General features: G+C 39.9%; 1 protein-coding gene across 1 annotated transcript; it reads left to right on the top strand.

The window, feature by feature from the left end:
• The first annotated feature begins 1,168 nt into the window (after positions 1-1,168).
• Positions 1,169-19,379, top strand: CCNJ (cyclin J). The gene is made up of 6 exons (XM_081228796.1): positions 1,169-1,256; positions 1,913-2,022; positions 8,271-8,481; positions 15,211-15,510; positions 15,598-15,757; positions 16,359-19,379. Exons 2-6 carry the CDS (start codon positions 1,954-1,956, stop codon positions 16,768-16,770), a joined length of 1,152 nt encoding a protein of 383 aa, XP_081084922.1. The 5' UTR covers positions 1,169-1,256; positions 1,913-1,953; the 3' UTR covers positions 16,771-19,379.
• The last annotated feature ends 358 nt before the right edge of the window (positions 19,380-19,737 follow it).

Here is a 19,737-nt window from a genome sequence, read left to right as displayed (position 1 = left end):
TGGTTCCTGAAGCCCTACTCTCCTGAGCATAAGCATTGTGCCACGTGGCTCACATACATATTTGTAGCTGTTCTTCAAGTATATGAAGAGGTCATAACTAAAACTCAGATTCATGCAACATACATTCATTACTTAATTGTAGATCTCTATCATGCATCTTTTGGGACCAAGGATTCCAAGTAAAAGGGTTAGGGTTTCATGATTTATTTTTTAATATTTAAAGAGGTTGATGTACATTCTCAGAAGTGAGGATCACTGTCCTGGACTGACCATCTACTTGTGTTGTGATATTCCACTAAACAAGTTAAAGTACAGTTGATTAGATTTAACACTTCAGGTCTTACATCACCTTAATTGGAGTTTTTCCACAGTTTTTTTTTTTTTTTCCTGATTTACGACCGCAGATGGTTAATTACATCCGCTACAGATTTGACAAGCTAGGTTACTAAAGGTAATCTTCACCGCCTTCATTCAAAGCTTTGGTAATCTCTAAAGCAAAGGAAATAAGGAGGACGAAGAGATTAATTAGGTTTCTAGAAGGAATAGGTTTCGAGGTGGAACTTAAGAGAGAATTTCACAAAGAAAGCAACTTTAGGGGCTTCAGAAACGGGTAAAGCACAAATGGAGGGACTGATAATCCCATCCCTCGCATGTACGGGGCCGTTGTAACGCGAGATGAGGTCGACTCAATCCACTCCGATTAGGGTTTATAAAACGCCAACTTGAGGCATCGGAACTTTCCTCCTCCGCATCGGGGAGCCATCGAAGGTTCTCAGCAGGTGAGAGGCATGACCGGATTGGCCAACGGAAGGATGCTCAGCATTTTAATGTCTCCGGCAATCTCTTCAGACCTCTGCCCGCACCTCAGTCCGGCTTTGCGGTAGGTGGTGTTGGGGCTCTCGGGCAAAGCGAAGCGCAGGGCAGCGTAGAGCAACCGACTACACTGCCGCGTCCGGCGGTGGCCGCCAAGCCGCTGCCGGGCGTTGCACCTGGGCCCGGCCCGGCCGCCCATTGGACGGCTCCGGATGACCCGGCTGTATCGCGAGACGAGATTGGCAGCGGCGGGGCCGCATGTGCCCCCGCGCTGGCTTTGTACGCGGAGCCGCCTGCCGGTCCTTTAACAATGGGCGGCGCGAGCGCCCCAGCGCTGGGCCCGAGCTGAGGCCGGCGCTTCGCGGCCAACTGTCCGCAGCATGAGCGGGGCCTGCGTCCCCCGCACGCTGGCGGGGCTGGGCCTGTGAGGGCCGCGGTTCCGGGTAAGGGAGGCCGCCGTGGGAACCGGCAGGCCTGGGCTGGCGGCGGGGCACCGGACCCACCCGGCCCGGCCTTTTGTTCGCCTTTCTGGGGCCGCGCGATCCCGTGCGCTCCTCCGGATGAGGAGGCGGCAGCCTGGGTGCGCGCTGGGGCCGGCCGGGCCGCGATGAGGCTCCCGGGGAGGAGCGCGCCCCCGACTGTCTGTGGCGGGCACCCGGAGCCGCGCGGGCGTTTGTCTCCGGGTTTCTCGGCGGGAGGTTTTCACCTCAGCGGGGCTGTGACTGGTGTCAAGTCTCCTCTTCTCAGGGCCGGCTGGAGAATTGAAGCCGGAGCTCGGGGAGCCCGAAGCCGGGCCTCCTGTCCGGCTTTCCCGAGCACGCGCCTGGGTCCGCGCCTTGGTAACTAGGGCCCAAGTTGGTCCCAGTTTGCCCGGCGCCCGGTCCGGCCGTTCTCCAAACAAGCCGGCTCCTCCTGACCGGTGGCTCGGGCCTTACGTGCGGCGTCAGGGAATTGGTTTGGATCGGTGCTGATTTTAGGACGAGTCAGGTGAAGATGAACAGTCGCCCAGGGTGGCCTGAGGTCACACGCCTCGGGGAGGGGGCGCGGAGGGGCGTGTGGAGGGAGCTGGCAGTGACCGCGTCTGGGGTGTGTCTTACAGACTGAAGTTGCCGTGTCTGGCCAGGCGCGCCGCCCGGTCCCATGGAGCTGGAGGGTCAGTGGTGGCGGGGACAGCTGGCTGCAGATATCCATCAAGCTCTTCGATACAAGGTAACCGCGATGCCCCGACCTTTCCCTTCGGTGTCTTATGCCAGTTAGTATGAATCTCGGCTCCCTGGAAAGCCTGTCCGGGTCTTTAACCACTAGTTTCCAGACCAGAAAAGGCGAGTTTGCCTATTTGCTCAAGGTTAATTAACTTCTTGGCTTCTTCCCTGGGTTGTAGCAGAAGAACCTGAAACTTGAATGAGGAGGGGGTGGGGCGTGGTAGTTGGGAGAGGGAAGGTGTAAAGGGACTTTCTGATGTCCTTGTTTCCAGATGGAAAATGGATTTGATACTGTATTTAAAAAGGTAAGTGTGCTGGCTTTTTATTGGGCAGAGCAGCCCTCCTTTATTCTGTAGTTGCTGTTGCATGCAGCTGTCTGTTATGTCACATTTGTACAACAGTCAATTCCCCAGCCTTTCCACTAACTTGCTGTGAGACTTTGGACAAGTTACTTAATTTTCTGCTTCTCAACTTCGTCATCTGTCAAATGAATAATAGAACGTGCTTTATGGGACGACTGTGAAGATTAAAATGAGATAATACTGTAGATGTGCTCAGAACAGTGCTTGGCATATAGTAAGCACTAAGGAAGTGATAACTATTTGTTATTCTCTACCCCCGAAACCCCAAGACTTGGGGGGTGTTCAGAAAGCCTTAAGGTAGGAGTTAGCTGCTCCTTCAGCTAATATCAAAGGCCAGGAGTAGACCTAGTCTATTTTAAAAGATTTTGGGGAAAAAGTACATCTTTCTGGCACAATGCAAATTTTGTTTATTGTTGCTCCTAAGTAACAATTTTATTCTGTATGTCACATCTCAGGGAAATGTGTCAGCTCTGCATCTTTGATAACCAGAAGAGAGACCAGATCCAAAATTAACTCTAACTTAATTTCACTATGGATAGAGAGAGCCACTCATTATGTATAGAAAATTGGAAAGAAGCAAAACAGCTGACTCTTTAATAAAAAGGCTGCTCACTGTTGGAGTTGAGAGATCCTGGGATGATAATGAACTTGTATCTTGATTTTTTTTAACCAGGTTAAGTAGATTAGAAAACCTAATTCTGACTTAAATTGTTACAGTTGTACCCTTTTCTAAAGTTTGAGTTCTAAATGCTGCTTATTAATTCTGACATTCAGTCTCTTAGACACTCTAAATACACCTCAGCACCCTAAGAGGCTGTTTGTACTACAGAAAAGTCTCAACTATGGCATGGTTCTCTGGAATGTTAAGAAGAGAGTTGCGGGTTTTCCACTTTGAAAATTGTCCAAATACCTTTGTGTTTTTTTTTTTTTTTCAGATGTTGTCTTTCAGTTTTAAATGCTCTGATTTTCTAAGTGTCAGCTCTTTATTCCTCTGGTATGTGGTGAAAATATTATTTGATGTTAATGATACATATGTTTTGTAATGACATGAAACTTAAAAGATTTTTCTTGGTGATTTCCATGGTTTTCGATTCTTACATTTTATGAGTAATTTTAATCCTGAGTGATTACCTGAATTAATTTTGTTAGTTGAGGTTGGAAATGGATTTTTTTCCCAGCAGATTTGTTGAATGTTTTTGTGTATTGAGCTCTGGGGAGGATCCAAGGAATAAGACACAACCTGTACTAAACTTACTTACAAACTATCAGAGGACGAGGTAGCACAGGGCCTGAAAGAATGCTACTGAAAGTTGTCTTGGGCCACCTGCGGCATGCTACTGTGGGTTGTCTTTATCTTTAAGCATTGTGTAAGCCACATTCTTGCTATTTGACACAATGGCCACACTTTATAATTTGTTAATCAGTAAAACTTGAACCTGTGGAACTGGAGAGACCACTGTTTATAGTACACTGAAGTCAAGGAAAGTTAAAATGAACTTTTCTCACAGAGAATACATGTGAATTCCAGGCTATTAATTAGGTGATTTAGTTGGGTAGTCATATGCTTATTCAACATATTTGCATGCCTACAGTGTGCAAGGTGCTATGCCAGGGGTTGGAATGGTAATAGTGAATGAGACAGACATGATCCCTACCTTTATGGAGTCTAACCTCATACAATTTAGAGCATCTGAATTTAGGTCTTCCTTTGGGCAGTTGCCATTCAGGGACAATGGAAGGTATCTATGTTTAGACCCAAGGTTTGTGGAGGAATAATTGGTATGACCAGCCTTGCATCTACTAGGGAAGAGTAAAAATTACAACAAATGAAAATCCTCTTTAACCCCAAATGCCAGCTGTACTGTTTTTGTAAAATACAATCACTTCTCACCCCCCCGCCCCCACACCCCCAACAAAGCAGCTGTCCTCTTATACCCTGTGTCTTCTCTTTCTTCTCATTGTTTTGCTATGTATACTAGTGTCTTAGGATGCTTGGGGAAGTATTTTCAGGAGCCTTTATGACAGATGGGAACAATGCTAATTTTGTGAGAAACATCAGAAAATATCCCACAGAGTTGTGAGTATTCCTTCTATGCCTTTATTTCCAGCCTGACTGGACAGTTAACCCATTCTGGGAAGGGGATGGCATTTAGGGTGGTGAGCTAGTGGGGGCCTGAGATTGGAAATAGAGATGACATGTTTAGGTCTCTCTGTGCTTTGGTCCTGTGGGATCCTGAGAAGCAAGAGTATTCAATTCTAGGGGATCAGGAATAGACATTAGAAAAAACTCATAAGCTGAGAGAAGCATAGGTCATTTTCTTATGCATGTAACTGCACTACATGGACAAGGAACTAAATCTGACAGCCATATGATAAGCCCTTGTACTTTACCATTTAAAATAATATAAAGAGAATGTATTGGACACATTGTTAACAGTCTCCTAGTGATGGCCCTTGGATTCTTGCCTTTGTTTTGTCTTCATTTGGCAAAGTTAACATAGTTAAAAATAAAGTCCATAAGTGTCTTCCAGCTAAGTTTCCCAGTGCATCTTTAAGACCTTGTTCAGGCCTCTTTTACAGAAAGCCTGCCCTGGTTTTGTTTTTTCCTAACATCCCACCCTGTGAGCTGGGTTAGATCTCCCTCCTCAGTGTTCTATAATACCCTGTGATTACTATATTATATTCTAATAATCTCTGTATTTTGCTTCACCTGCTAGAGAGAGGCTTGAAACTGTATTCCAGCTTTTATCCCTGAGGTTAAGCACAGTATCTGCTACATGGGAGATGCTCAATAAATGTCACATGATGACAGCTAAGAAAGTTGAAATTTGAAATGGTAACTCATTTACACCATTGTAAAAATCTACAGAAATGGTAAAAAAAAGAAGAGAAAAATCCTAGAGACCACATGAGAAATTCACATTCCCTTTATTTAGAGAAATTAGTACTTTTTTCTCTTCAAAGAGTTGAGCAAGCCTAAGCCAATGTGTTTTCTTTTTCTTCAGTAGCATTTGTTGATTCTTTTCTCACTTATACAAAAATTAAAAACATAAAATAGCCCATTAGCCTATCTCCCAAGTAACTCCTACTAATATATTTTTAAGTGATACATGCACATGGGTTTAAAAATTTGGGGATAGTATCTGGTGTTTTATTTATTTATTTGTTTATTTACTTTGGCTGTGCTGGGTCTTCGTTGCGGCGCACGGGCTTCTCTAGTTGCGGCACGCAGGCTTAGTTGCAGTATGTGGGATCTTAGTTCCCCTGCCAGGGATCGAACCCAGGCCCCCTGCATTGAGAGCGCAGAGTCTTAACCACTGGACCACCAGGGGAGACCCAATATCGGGTTTAAAATGAGCTTTCCCCAACCCTCACTATTCCCTGATTCCCTAAGGTTACCCGCATTTTTGTTTTTTTCCCGAAAAGATACCCAATAAATTAGTATATGTGCAAATATAATTTTTTTGTTGTTGATACAAGAGGTTATAATATATATTCACTGTTCTGTACCTTCCTCCCACCCCACCCTCACTCAGTTTGTCAGAATTTTCCATATCAACACATATAGGTCTACTGCCCTTTATTTTAATGTCCACATTGAATCGATGTCCCTTAAGTTTATTTAATTAGTTCCTTATTGCTAGACATCAAGCTTTTAAAAAAAATTACACTTATTTTGAGACCCCCTATACCCTTTACCCAGTCCTCCCTCCCCATCTCCCCCCCCACTCCCATGGTAACCATCTTGCAAAACTATTATCTTGCAGTTATCATCTTGCAACTATACATCTTGCAATTATCACAGCCAGGATACTATTGATATTGATACAGTCGAGGTACAGAACATTTTCTGTACATTTATCACCACAAGGCTCTCCCATGTTGCCCTTTTATAGGCAACACTCTCTTTCCTCCCGTCCTCATCCTCCCTTAACCTCTGGCAGCCACTGATCTGTTGTTACATAAGTGGAATTATGCACTATGTGATCTTTGGGGATTGGCTTTATCCACTCAAAATAATTCTCTTGAGATCCATGCAGGTTTTTGACATTAACCTTTTTATTCTACCATTTTGCTATTAAAAAGAGTGCTGCAAAGGACCTCCTTATATGTAGGATAAATTCCTAGGCCTGGTGTTGCTAGGTTAAGGGGTATCTGCAGTCTGCATTTTCAAAAATTTATATTACCTAGTTCTCCTTCAGAAGGTTATATCAATGGTCAGTGTCACCAATAATATATGGGAGTTCCTATATCCACTCTTGATAGCATAAGCAAAAAATTAATAAAATATAATCTGGTAAGTGAAAAACTATATAGTTATCCCGCAGTATCCATGGGGAATTGGTTCCCGGATCCCTGCGGATACTGAAATCTGAGGATGCTCAAGTCCCTTATATAAAATGGAGTAATATTTGTGTATATCCTACACACATCCTCCTGTATACTTTAAATCATCTCTAGATGACTTAATCATCCATGCTGTAGCATATATCGGAATTTCATTCCTTTTAAGGCTGAATAATATTCCATTGTATGTATATATTGCATTTTGTTTATCCATTCATTTGTTGATGAACACTTGGGTTGTTTGTTTCCACTTTTTGGCTGTTGTGGACAATGCTGCTATGAACATGGATGTACAAATATCTGTTTGAGTCCCTACTTTAACTTCTTTTGCGTATATACCTAAAAGTGGAATTGCTGGATCATATGGTAATTCTACATTTAATTTTTTTTGAGGAATTGCAATACTGTTGTTCACAGTGGCTGCACAATTTTATATTCCTGCCAATACACAAGGGTTCCAATTATTCTATATCCTTGTTGACACTTGTTAGTTTCTGTTTTCTAGATTTTGTTTTTTGGGTTTTTTTGACAATAGCAATCCTAATTGTTATGAAATGGTATCTCATAATGGTTTTTATTTGCATTTCCCTATGATTAGTGATTTTGAGCATCTTTTTGTGTGCTTATTGGCCATCTGTACATCTTCTTTGGAGAAATGTTTAGTCAAGTCCTTTGCCCATTTTTTAATTGAGTTGTTTTTTTTGTTGAGTTGTATATATAAAAGAGTCCTTTATTTAATCTGGATATTAACACCTTACCAGATATATGATTTGCAAATAGTTTCTCCCATTCTGTGTGTTGCCTTTTCACTCTGTTGATACTGTCATTTGATGCACAAAAGTTTTTATTTTGATGAAGTCTAATTTGTCCTTTTTTTTTGCTTCTTTTTCCCCTGTGCTTTTAGGGTCATATCCATGTTACTTCCTTCCATTGTGATACCTTTTGGGTTTAGTGTGGCATTATGCTGAGCTCATAAAATGAATTTAGAACCCTTCCATCTTTCTGTGTGTTCTAGAAATACTTTAATAGTATAGAAATTTTCTAATTTTTTTAAAATGAGAAGCCTGATTAGAAGATACTAGTGGATGTATAGTAGTCTCTACCTTCCACATCCCTGCATGTATAATACAGTATGCATCATGTGAGGAACATATCTGTTACCTTCTAACCAAAAGCGCTGAGTTTCTTGTAGGGGGTGTGTATGTATGGTTTGGTTGGTATTTTGGTAATGCTGTTTTCCTGAAAACACCTGGTAGGGAAAATAGGATTCCCTTATTAAAAATCTTGTTAGAATACATTTATTCCATAATGCAAGAAACACCTATAACTGGTTATGTCAGATGTGGTTAAGAATAAGGAGAAAAGTTTGGTTTTAAATTTTAAATGTCATTCATTATCCTGCCACTCAACTTTTTCATTTTTGTGTTTTACTCAAGAATTAGGCACTTGTATCAGTAGTATATTGGGGAAAAAGTGTCACCTTTGCACTGTGGGAATAATTCTTCTATATGCTGTGTTAGACTAAATGTTGTTCCTCTTGATTTAGGAGCTGAAGTTACCTTCCTACAAAGGCCAGTCCCCTCAACTAAGTCTTAGAAGGTATTTTGCTGACTTGATTGCCATTGTGAGCAATCGTTTCACCCTCTGCCCTTCTGCCCGACATCTCGCTGTCTATCTGCTGGACCTGTTTATGGATCGGTATGACATCTCTATCCAGCAGCTGCATTTAGTTGCACTTTCCTGTCTGCTTCTAGCGAGTAAGTATGAATCTGATATACATGACTGGAAAATTCCATTGTTTATAATAAAATAAATTTACATAGAACTCAGTGAAATATCACCAAATTCCTTTCATTCCAGTTTACTAGTATTGGAAAGTTTATGTTTAAAGTGCTTTTTGGCATAGCAATTCTTAACCAGACATATTAAAAAGTGGCTCTGGAGTCTTTTAAAAGCATGTGTGCCTGGGCCCTACATCCTGAAGATTCTGATACAGATGTCTAAGCCACTCCAGATCTACTGACTCAGAATCTACATCATGAGGCCTGGATATTTTTTAACTTTTTAAAAGTTCCAAAGGTGATTCTGATGTACTTTTCCAATTGAGAACCATTGTCTTAAAGCAGTGGTTCTCAACCAAGAGCAGTTGTGCCTCATGGGGGTTGTTTGGCAATGTGTGGAGACAGTTTTGGCTGTTGTCACAACCTGGGAGAAAGGTAAACATCTGCAGTTCACAGGACAGCCCCGCACAACAAAGAATGATCTAGCCCAAAATGTCAGTGGAGCTTAGGTTGAGAAACTCTAAAAGGTACCAGACTCTCGTGTTGTTAGAATACTTTCTACTGAGTATGTAATGAGTTGGCTTAATGAACTGAAGATTCATGTGCAACTTCTATAAATGTGAAAACATCTGTTTTTGCAGTAGGCAAAACTATGTAGTAAGCTGTAAGGTAGAATCTGATAATGAGCCTTTTGGTGCCTTTCTCTTAACATCTTCCTGTAACACATTTCATTGTTTGTTAGTACCTTGAGAGAAAGAGGGTGAGTAAAGGCATTGAAACTGAAAGTTTTCTTCTTTTAGTAATGTGAAAAGATGGTATTTGACATTGAAGTTGAATCCATTATGTAGTTTTTATATTATTCATGTCATTACAATAGGAGTTTCATTACAATAGAAATTTAAGTCCCACTTAAAGTAGCATGTAGAAACACTGACTGCCTTCACCTCTAACCTCCACTTGAGGGTTTAGGATCCAATGTGATTGCTGTCTAAGGAACATTCCTCCTCTACCCTGCCACCAGAATTCTTTCTAAAACACCTTTGCACTTTGACTGCAAATAAACCTAAACCACATGCAGGCCTGTGTGGTATCATTTATGAAACCAATCTCTCCTCAGATTTTCTTTTCATGCCCTTATTTTTCCTTTCATCTGATGACCTCAACCTCTTATTTTATCTCCTTGAGCAGGTCTTTTTGTAAGTTATTTCAACTCCTTTGTGGATCAGGCTGGATATAAATAAACATAGCCCACTGATGACTTTCCACTGCCTGTGGGTTGAGGTGGAAACTCCTTATTGTAACATTTAGAACCTTTCATCTGGACCCAGCCACCTTTCTAGACTTGTCTTCCAACCCTGTCCCCATGTAACTTGAGTCAAATTCTTACCAGAATAGTATATTTCCTGAATATCTATATTTCTCTCTTAATCTGTTATCCTCTGAGATCCAGACACATCACCTGCTCCTCTCCCCACTATCCAGAAAGCCAGAGGTAATGCTTGTAAATTTATAAGTAACCTCTAACTTTTAATTAAGGTTTCATCCTCATAAGCAATCGTGTACAATTCTGTATATGTTTCATCACTAGCTATGAAGCCCTTTGTGGTTTAATAGTTTGCATAGGATTGGAAAAACCCATACTTGACATGTCAAATGTGTGAGTATCCACATGGAATGGCTTCTTGTTATCCTGAGAATGTTAGTTTATTATAGGATCAGTTTATAGAAGAGAGACACTGGAAGTCAAACATGCAAGTTAGGTTATTTTAAAAACTTGGGATCATTAATGAAAAATTGCCTGCTGTGGTTATCACTGTCCTTTTACCACTACCAAGCCCTACCTGGTCTATGCCTATGGACTGTGAAATTATGAGTGATGCATAGTCAGTTCGTAGACTGACTTACATTTATGACTAAAATTACTGGTAACTTACTAAGTTACTTGGGGATTATAAACTCTAGATATTCATAAACTACATGTCACTACCAGAGTTCACCGAGGTCTCTAGTTGAATGACAACTCTGGCCACCATGCAGCGCTTGGCATTGGTGTCAGGTTTCTGCAATTTCCACAATTTGGGGAAAGGATACTTTATTGGTGCACCATCTTAGATTGGTTGGAATGGAGTTTTCAGTTGTTCTTGTTTTTAAATTATCTATTACTGTTAGTTTAACGTCGTGATCAATTTATTTTATTGAAGGTTATTTGATTTAATCCGTGTAGTAGTATGTAGTTCTTTTGGCTCATTTTCCAGGAACTAGGCTTTAGGATTTGCATTTGCTGGGTTCAAATGTGAACTGTTTACCGCCTGTTACTAAAAGAGTCAGATACCTCCTTCCTTTGTTTTACTGATCCCACCCCTTTTTCCCTGAGAGAGAATTGCTTTTACATTGTTCCTCTTCCACTGGAGAGTGGGAAAGTGTGAGATAGGTGTCCCTCAGGGTCTCAGCTCCTCCCAAGTAGGCACTGGTCAAAGGAGTTCAAGCTATCAGCTCTTCACTAGGGTCAGGAATCAAAGAGACTGGCCCTTAGTAGCCCACTGCAGTCTCTCCTCCCTCCAGTCTAACTTTACTACAACAGAAGTGCTTAGGATGCTTATAAACTGGTAGCCTGTTTTCAGTATCTAATGTCTGTTTTAAATTTGTGGAGTTCATTCTAGTGTTTCTTACATTCTTACACTCTGTCTTCTTAGATTTGGATTCCGATGTCAGCTCTCCAATTAGTTATCATAAACTTTATTCAAATAGTGCTTCTCTCCTCACAGAATGGATGTCCTCCTCCCCCAGCTGCTCCCTGCTTTGGGATGGGCAGCCTGTTGTGTAAAAGTGAAAAACAACTTACAGCTGACAGGACTGGGTGACAGCTGTATTTCAGTTATTAAATAGGTCGGAAGGCTTTTGGTAGTTTGGCTAAAAACGGAGCACAGCTTATAAGTTCAGGTACTAATGCATATCCTGCTTCCTGGGTGTACATACTATTAGAGGTAGGAAGAAAGGGCCTACAGATTGGGGAGAGGCGTGTAGTGTTTTAGAGCGGGGATTATAGGAAATCTATATGTATATAGGTTTGAATCTCATCAGCAATATGAATTTCAACAACTTGAACTTGAGTCTCAAGTTACTTCTCTATAAAATAAAAATAGACACCTTACAAAGTTACTGTGAGGATCAAGTGGGGTAATATGTTTAAAAGCATGTATGAAATTGACACATAAAAGTTAGCACTGTAATGATTAATTCCTCCGTAAGTGTTCTGTAATCTTCACTGGCTCCCTAGCCCCAAAGGTTTTGGCTCATTCCAGAAAAGACTCTGATTTATCCTGGGAAATTCTCAAACTCTAACTCTTTGACATGTATACCCTGTCTTCCCTTGCCTTCTGTGATCAGCATTGAACTTGTAGAGAGCATGGAAACAGTCTTAAACATGAGGCTTTTGATAATTTGCTCAAGGTATTGTGTAACTAAGATTTTGGAGTCAAGATGAAGCCAAAGTGAGATTATAGGCTTTTAATAGTAAGAATTTGTGACAAGAACTTGTTTCTCCTTGCTCACCAATACTGGGTTGACAAAGCTTTTTACTATTTGATGGGTGAAAAACTGTATTTCACAGATGATTTTGTTTCTATATCAATTTTTAGTGAGATTAGCACCTTTTTTCTTTTTCCTATGAATTCTCTCTTCTGGTTCCTAACCCATTTTTTAATTAGATTGATAGTTTTATACATTTGTGAGAGTTCTTGGTAAATATTAAGGATGACTTTTTTCCTACTTAGTAATAATAGACTAGAATGTGGGTTGGCAGAGATTACAGTGACATCTGATCCATGCCTACTACCACATATCTGCCTGGCTTTGAAATGTGCTGGTTTCCATGGCTGATCTGAACATTTCCTATAAAGACAACCTGATGTTTTGTTTCTGTGGCCCCTAATTCTTTGTTTTCTGGGAAGCAGATGAGAATTTCCTGTGCCTTTATTTCCTGTTGGGGGCCTTTATCAATATAATCACATGGCTTCTGGTATTTCCTTTCAACTGAAGAAACTGATCTTTGTGATCTGTATGTGGTATTAATGGATAAGTAGATTTAAAATAGTCACACACACAGCATTCGGCCCCATAAACACTGGATGTGAATGCAGGTACTCATTGACGCTGTCGCACAGTTTGAAATCCTTTGATATCCATGTATCCGAGTGTATTACTATATATAGTGAAAAGGTTCCAAAAAACTTAAACCTTAATTAAAATCCCAAGTATGGTTATTTCTGCAGCATGCAGGTTATTTTTTATCTTTGCAAATCAAGATGCAAAGGCTTTCATGCTTGTAACAGCCAAGTACTTTATAAATATAAAAACCCCATGGATGCTTAATAATATGTTTGTCTATTCTGGTAGTTGTTGTCCCCATTTAACCTGGTGTAGTACTTTGGTCTAGAAGCACAGATTTGGGAATTCAGACATAAATAAGTCTGCCATTTTGGGTTTGACTCAACTTAATTGACTTTAAATGAATTGGCCAACCTTGCTACCTTGGTTTCCTGAGCTGTGAAATTGGTCATATACAACTGTTTTCTATGTTGAAAGTTTCAAGGAGATAATATGAAACATTCTTGATCCTTGAATTAAACAGTGGATTGTGGTATATTAATTTCTTCAAAGGAACGTCAAGCCTGATTTTAAAAAACTCATTAATTTTTTTTACAATACTCCTTTGAAGTATACTGCCAGTATTGCTGCTTCTACACAAATAGAGTACTTTGAAAGTCTTAATGATTCATCCAGAGGGACTGAACTAAATTCCTAGGTCATTCTCCTTCTGAAGAATTCCATTTGGTTATACCGAGAACAGTGGGTTCATCTCCTATATTTATGCAGTGATCATGCTGGATGACTGTCCTTAAGACCACTTTAGTGCTTTCAGCTGTACTAATAAATGCCTCTGGCAAAACTTGTGAAATTTATCTTTATGTGATTTGAATTGGGAAGGACTATCTAGATTCTTGAAAAGTCCGAATTATGTAAGTTTTTTGGATCATCTCTTACCTGCAGCGATGTTGAGTTAAGAGTAGTTTAAATCTAACAAAGTTCAAAATTTCTGGAGTGGGAGCGAAATTTTAAACTTCTTTGGGACTAGACTCTTCTTAAAGTTATGAGCTTAGAGTCTCTTGGCATAGGAGACAAAACCTTCTACTCTCGTTCACCCTCCCTAAGCAAAGACCAGGGTAGTTAGCAGTGCTTTTTCCCCAGCCCCTAAGGCAGGCTGACTTGAACAAACCTCACTGACTCCATTATGTGGAACATCTGGGCTGAGTGATTCTGGCCACTACCATTTGTTGTCGGAACTTCAATATGGTGTAAACCCATTCCTTCTGGAAGAGAAACTTCACAGGGAAACTCATTTGGTTTCTTCTGGTTTGGTAGTCTTCGTGGTCTTCCCCCAAAAATGTTTTTAAATGGATAAAATAAAATTGTAAGATTTCTAAAGAAATCAAATATATTTAAATAGTTATCAAAGTAGTAAAACAAAAAATTTATATAGTAATATATAACATATTCTAACTATAATTATGAACAAGTGCAAAAGCTGTTGTGAGAAATCTATAATAATTGCAATCTATTTTATACCTTAATGTAAAATAGAACATAATGCTAGGAGGTAGAAAGCTTCAGTTTTAATTTCGCTTCTTCTATGGATAATCATGAAACAAAGACCCAAAGAGACTTGACAATAACTCTTTTGGTTCTGTTGCTGCATTTGGAAAATCATAATAGTACTTGATAGCTTGAGTTTTCTCCAGCCATAACTTTTAGAAACATCTAAAGTGAATGATTTATATATAGTAAATGCTTGCTTGGAAATTAAAGTGTGAGATGGTACATAATCCATAAAAGAATTATTCAGGCGCTGGAGAGGGCATTTTATTCCTCAGCTGTGCATATGGATGAGTATTTCCTGAAAAGAAGTTAATGCCTTCAAATAATGACGTTCAGCCATCAGAGCACCTTTACTCCTATTCTGCTTTGAGTAAGGGGATATGAAAGTGGTATAAAATATCCTCCCTTTTCTTAATAACAGACTTGGCTAGGTTTTTGTTTTGAATTTAGAAGAGGAGGAATAGGGTTTTTTGTGTCATGAGAATGCTTGTGTTAGATATTCACCCAGTTTTTTTCCTCTAATCTATTTGTATCTCTCTGGAATTGAGATTATGCTGAAAATATGCTGAGATGAAACACTTGAAGCTTAGCTATTTTTGATTTTAGATAACTATGACATTAAATTCTTTAAACTTTTTTCTGTTCTAACATAATTTTCTTTTACCAACTACTGCCTGACCCCCAAAAGAAAGTTCCTGAAAAGATTCAGCTGGTGAGATGAGGGAGTTATTTTTTCATTGGCACATAGGACTGTTTTCATTACACAGTAGGACATATATCAAAATGTTTACACGTTCCATTTTTTTTGTTTTGGGGGGGTTTTTTTTAGGGGAGGGTGAAGGGTAGGGAACAGGGCACTGGGAGAGAAAACATGTAGATATGAGAACCACAGAGTTCTGGCACAACTGTATCTGCCCAAAGGAGGGGAAAAATGTCTTTGGATCTAAACCTTTGCACTAGGACAGCAGATCCTATTTAAGTGACTAGACTTATATTGATCACTTGCCTAACATCCTCTCTTTCTCGCTCTTATTTTCCTTTGCTTATAAGGTAAATTTGAAGAAAAAGAAGATAGTGTGCCTAAGCTGGAGCAGCTCAACAGCCTGGGTTGTATGACTAATATGAATCTAGTATTAACAAAACAAAATTTGCTACATATGGAACTATTATTATTAGAAACCTTTCAGTGGAACCTCTGCCTTCCAACAGCTGCCCATTTCATTGAGTATTATCTCTCCGAGGCCGTGCATGAAACCGATCTTCATGACGGCTGGCCAATGATTTGCTTGGAAAAAACTAAACTCTACATGGCCAAGTATGCAGATTACTTCCTGGAGGTATCTTTGCAAGGTGAGTTATTGCGGATGCCAGTAAGTGACTTGTGAGCTTGTGACTTGCGCATTCTGTTGCTTAGGTTCATTTTTGATGTCTCCACAGATTATGCCTTTCTAAATTATGCACCTTCTTTAGTAGCTGCAGCATGTGTGGCTTCTTCAAGGATTATACTTCGTCTTTCTCCAACGTGGCCTACAAGACTGCATCGTCTTACTGCTTACTCCTGGGATTTCTTAGTACAGTGCATTGAACGGCTATTGATGTAAGCCTCTTTGTTCTTGTGTTTGTAATTTCTTATTAACATTCTTCATGTATAAGGGGCCCTGGGAACAAGTTCTCAAAGGCCCAGAGCTTTTAGGATACTGGCTCTGACAGCTGCCTGCTGAGCAGTACTTGGTGGAAGGGGAATTCCTTTTGGCCGTTATCTAGGTAGAGGTTGTCATTGCTAGTATGATTCGGGGTACATAATAAGGAAAGGAGGTGCTCTTGTGTGAGCCCACAACTCTGAGATCATCCAGGCAAATCTTGCCTCATTCCCACATCTTTGAATTGTGGGACCAATCAGGATGTCACCAAAGTGGCAGTCATATTTAAGTACTTATTGTGGATATAGCTCCCAAGCTGAAAATAGCCCTTAAAGCTACCAGCAGCCAGTTCCCAAGGGCTCTACCAAGGAAAGGAGCTTTTAGAAGGCTAAGAGTGAGATCTTTCTGTTGTTGAAATTATGGTTGCAGTGACTGCTACCTGGGCAATGGGGCAGTCCAGTGAGTCAGCTGTTAAGGAGTTGGGGGTGGTGCATGGCTTTCTTGCAAATTTTTCTCAAGTTAACATTATTAACAGTTTCCTTTCTCTCCATGTTGCAGCGCTCATGATAATGATGTGAAAGAAGCAAACAAACAGAGAGGACAGGCAGGACCTCAGCCAGCACAGCTAAGTGTGTTCCAGACAGCCTCCCAGCCCTCTCGGGCAGTTCACTTTCAGCAGCCTCAGTATCTCCATCAGACGCATCAGACCTCGCTGCAGTATCGCCATCCTGTATCGGAACAACCAAGCTGTCAGCAGATTGTATCTACCACACACACCTCATCTTACACACTACCGACATGTCCTGCTGGCTTCCAAACTAGTGTTCAGGGCCTTGGGCACGTGCAGACTGGTGTTGGGATGTCACTGGCAATACCAGTAGAAGTTAAGCCCTGTCTGAATGTTTCTTATAACCGAAGTTATCAGATAAATGAACATTACCCTTGCATTACTCCATGCTTTGAAAGGTGATTTTATGCGAAGGTAAGACTGGTAACCCAGACTGTTTGTGACTCAAAGCTCTGGGGCAAGCTTTTTGTAAATTTCTCTTCAAAAGGAAAGGGATCCAAGTGGCATCAGAACTCTTCCGACACCAGCACCAGGAAGACTGAATATCCCTTCCAACGCACCATGAACATCTGGGAGGACTAAGCTAACACTGCAAACACTTTAACAGTGTGTATGTCAAATCCTGTTAAAACACATCCTTATATGACACAAATTTTAAAGCCCCAACTGATGGTCCAAATATTTCAAAAACATTCAACACAACAGAAAGCTTGGACAGACTTCAATTCGCTGTTTTGTGATTTGACCTGTGGTAGCCTCTGGGCCTAATGTTGGCTTATATGTCAGAAACTAATGTTTATCTGTGGACTTGCCAAACAGTCTTTTTATGAAGGAAAGTTACAGTATTAATTTTTGAAGAGGTCCTTTTTTTTTATTTTGCAGTTTTGAGTTATATTTTTGATCTACAAATGAATTTCTGACTAAGTTTAAACTCATGAATTGCTATGCTATACCAGTCTGTGCAGTTAAAAAAATTTTTTTTAGATATTCTATATAACTTCCTATCACAGATAGTATAGGTATCTGGATTTATGTACTAAAATTAAGGGTGGAGTAGCTCTCTTATCTTAAAATGGTCATAAATTTTTGTTGTTTTTTTCCCCTAAAGATCAGCCTCAAATCTTTAGAATTAAACACATTTAACTCAGGGAATTTGAACTACTTGGAAACTCTTAACTGTAATGCAACATGCTTTGGGAATGTTGTAGTATGAACTACCTTAATAACATAGGTTAGTATACTCCTGCTAGAATGTGTTTTCAAACGAGAACATAATTGTATCCTAGAATGAATGAAGTGGTGGTTCCTATCATTCATAATACATATATAAGTTTTGCATTTCTCAGTGCAATCAATGATTTATACTCAGATTTGATATTATTCTAAAAAAGTTTTTTCAAGGGAAGGCAAAACTGTAAAATGTCAGTACTAGAATAAAGTCCCATAGGTTTATTTTGAAGTGGAACATGGCCAGGGTAGTTCTCAGGTTGTGCTAGAGCAGCACTTTGTTACATGGAAGACAGGTTTTATAAGCAGCCTTTGAATCCAGCTAGTCAAGAGTAAGCAGGCAAAGGTGACTTTGATTAGATTGGCCCCAGGACTGCCCTGGGACATCTCACTATACTGGTGATGAGTGAAAACAGCAATAAGTCATTACAGCAAGGGCAATTTGGGGGTAAAGAGTTTGGAGGGAATAAACTGAAAAAGTAAAAAGAAAAAAATCATTGTAACTGAAACTGTATACATTGTGCTCTTAACTGTGGGAGAAGAGATACTTGGTGGAGGGAAGCTTTCTGATTTAAAAATTAGTAAGTTGTGTCTTTTTGTTTGTGTTTTTTTAAAGGTAGCACTTGAATAGAAGGGAAACTGCATGGCAGGTATGTAACTGCCACAATATGCATTGAAGACAAACTTATTATAAAGATGTTGTGGGTATGCAGCAGGAGTCTCAGTAATCAAGCCAATGGCTTTTGTTAGGAAGGGAAGGGGCTCAACACAGCAGCAGATCGATCCAGATGGCTCCAGTAGATGAATGTGGGTGGGTGGCTTCTGTCAGCGTGAATTCTTACAGAATATCCTTTCCTTTAAAGAAAGGTAACTTTTAGAGTACATAAGTACATAGGGCATGATGTGGATTTATTACTCTGGTAGATAAAATGAAAAACCACTCAGGTAAGAACACTCACTCATGGCAGTTTTCAAGCATGAAAATTGTTTTCTGAAAGTATCACCACTTTCTCTTTACAGAAGGCTGCTAATTGGATTTTGGTAGTTCTTACCTCAAGAGAACTTGAATTATTTGGGGGAATGTGGGTTCAAAAGAGAATATATCATTCACATTCAGAACCTAGCAACCTGGACCAATTTTCAGTATTTTAACTACCTCAATAATACTATGAATGTAAGATACTGGGATAGAGATCCCAACTTGAAACAACAACTGGTGCCTATGGTAATTTAATGTCTTGTCAAATGCTTTTACTGACTGGTTTAAATGTCATTCTTGTTATAGAATATGCCTTTTTAAAAATCCTATAATAACACTTTCCCAGTTTATATTTAAAAAAGCTAAAGAACACTGGATGAATTTGGGGGGCGTGTAGAGTAAAATAAATAATTGGTTCCTGTCGCTGCATACCCAGGGTGGGGTGGGATGGGGTGGTTGGAGAACCAGAACTATTTTTAAAACATTAGGTTTCAATATAAATCCAACTCACAACTGCTAGCTTCGGGGGGTGTGGGTGGGGGAGTGGTGTGGGTTTTGTTTTGTTTAATTTATTGATTAGTCTTTAAAGTAGGTTTTTTTGTTTGAGATTACCGGACCATCATTAAATGTGTACTGTGAAGAAATTAATGATATGCATAAAGGGCTTTACCAAAGTCCACTAAATAAACACTAAAGTACAGACTGCAAACCAAAATGTATCTGTTATGACATTAATTGCAAATAGCGAGTATGGTGCTGAAGTCCACACCAATGGAATTAGATGAGTGCTATGCACTTAATTTTAAAATAAAACTAGTTTTTGGTAAAATGGTTTTGGTGTTTTGTTTTAAATATAAATATGTATATCTGCAGCTTCATTAAACCACATCATGTAAGTCAGACTTGGAATTATAATTATACTTACTAAGAAAAGGCTATCCAGATGGAGAATATAACCATAGTAGTGGGAAACATTTGTCCATTCATTATGTATTCCACACTGAGCACCAAAGCCAACAAAAGTATATTTGACACCACCTTTTTGGACGTTTGAACATAAAATCAGTTGCTAGTAATGTTAGAATTGCAGCGTATAAATTATGAAACGATGCAAGCTGCAGAAAATCTGAAGTCTGATTTCAAAAGTAGGGATGCAGAAAATG

This window comes from Mesoplodon bidens (genome assembly GCF_964165515.1).
Source record: "Mesoplodon bidens genome assembly, chromosome: 1".
Classification (NCBI taxonomy): domain Eukaryota; kingdom Metazoa; phylum Chordata; class Mammalia; order Artiodactyla; family Ziphiidae; genus Mesoplodon; species Mesoplodon bidens.
The sequence above is the reverse complement of the archived record's forward strand: the minus strand, read 5'-3'. Positions and strand labels throughout refer to the sequence as shown.

Excerpts from the sequence above, each read along its gene's own strand:
- CCNJ (XM_081228796.1), top strand. The coding sequence starts at position 1,954 with ATGGAGCTGGAGGGTCAGTGGTGGCGGGGACAGCTGGCTGCAGATATC. Across the intron at positions 15,511-15,597 it reads CCTGGAGGTATCTTTGCAAG|ATTATGCCTTTCTAAATTAT; the intron begins GTGAGTTATTGC and ends ATGTCTCCACAG. Across the intron at positions 15,758-16,358 it reads TGCATTGAACGGCTATTGAT|CGCTCATGATAATGATGTGA; the intron begins GTAAGCCTCTTT and ends TCCATGTTGCAG.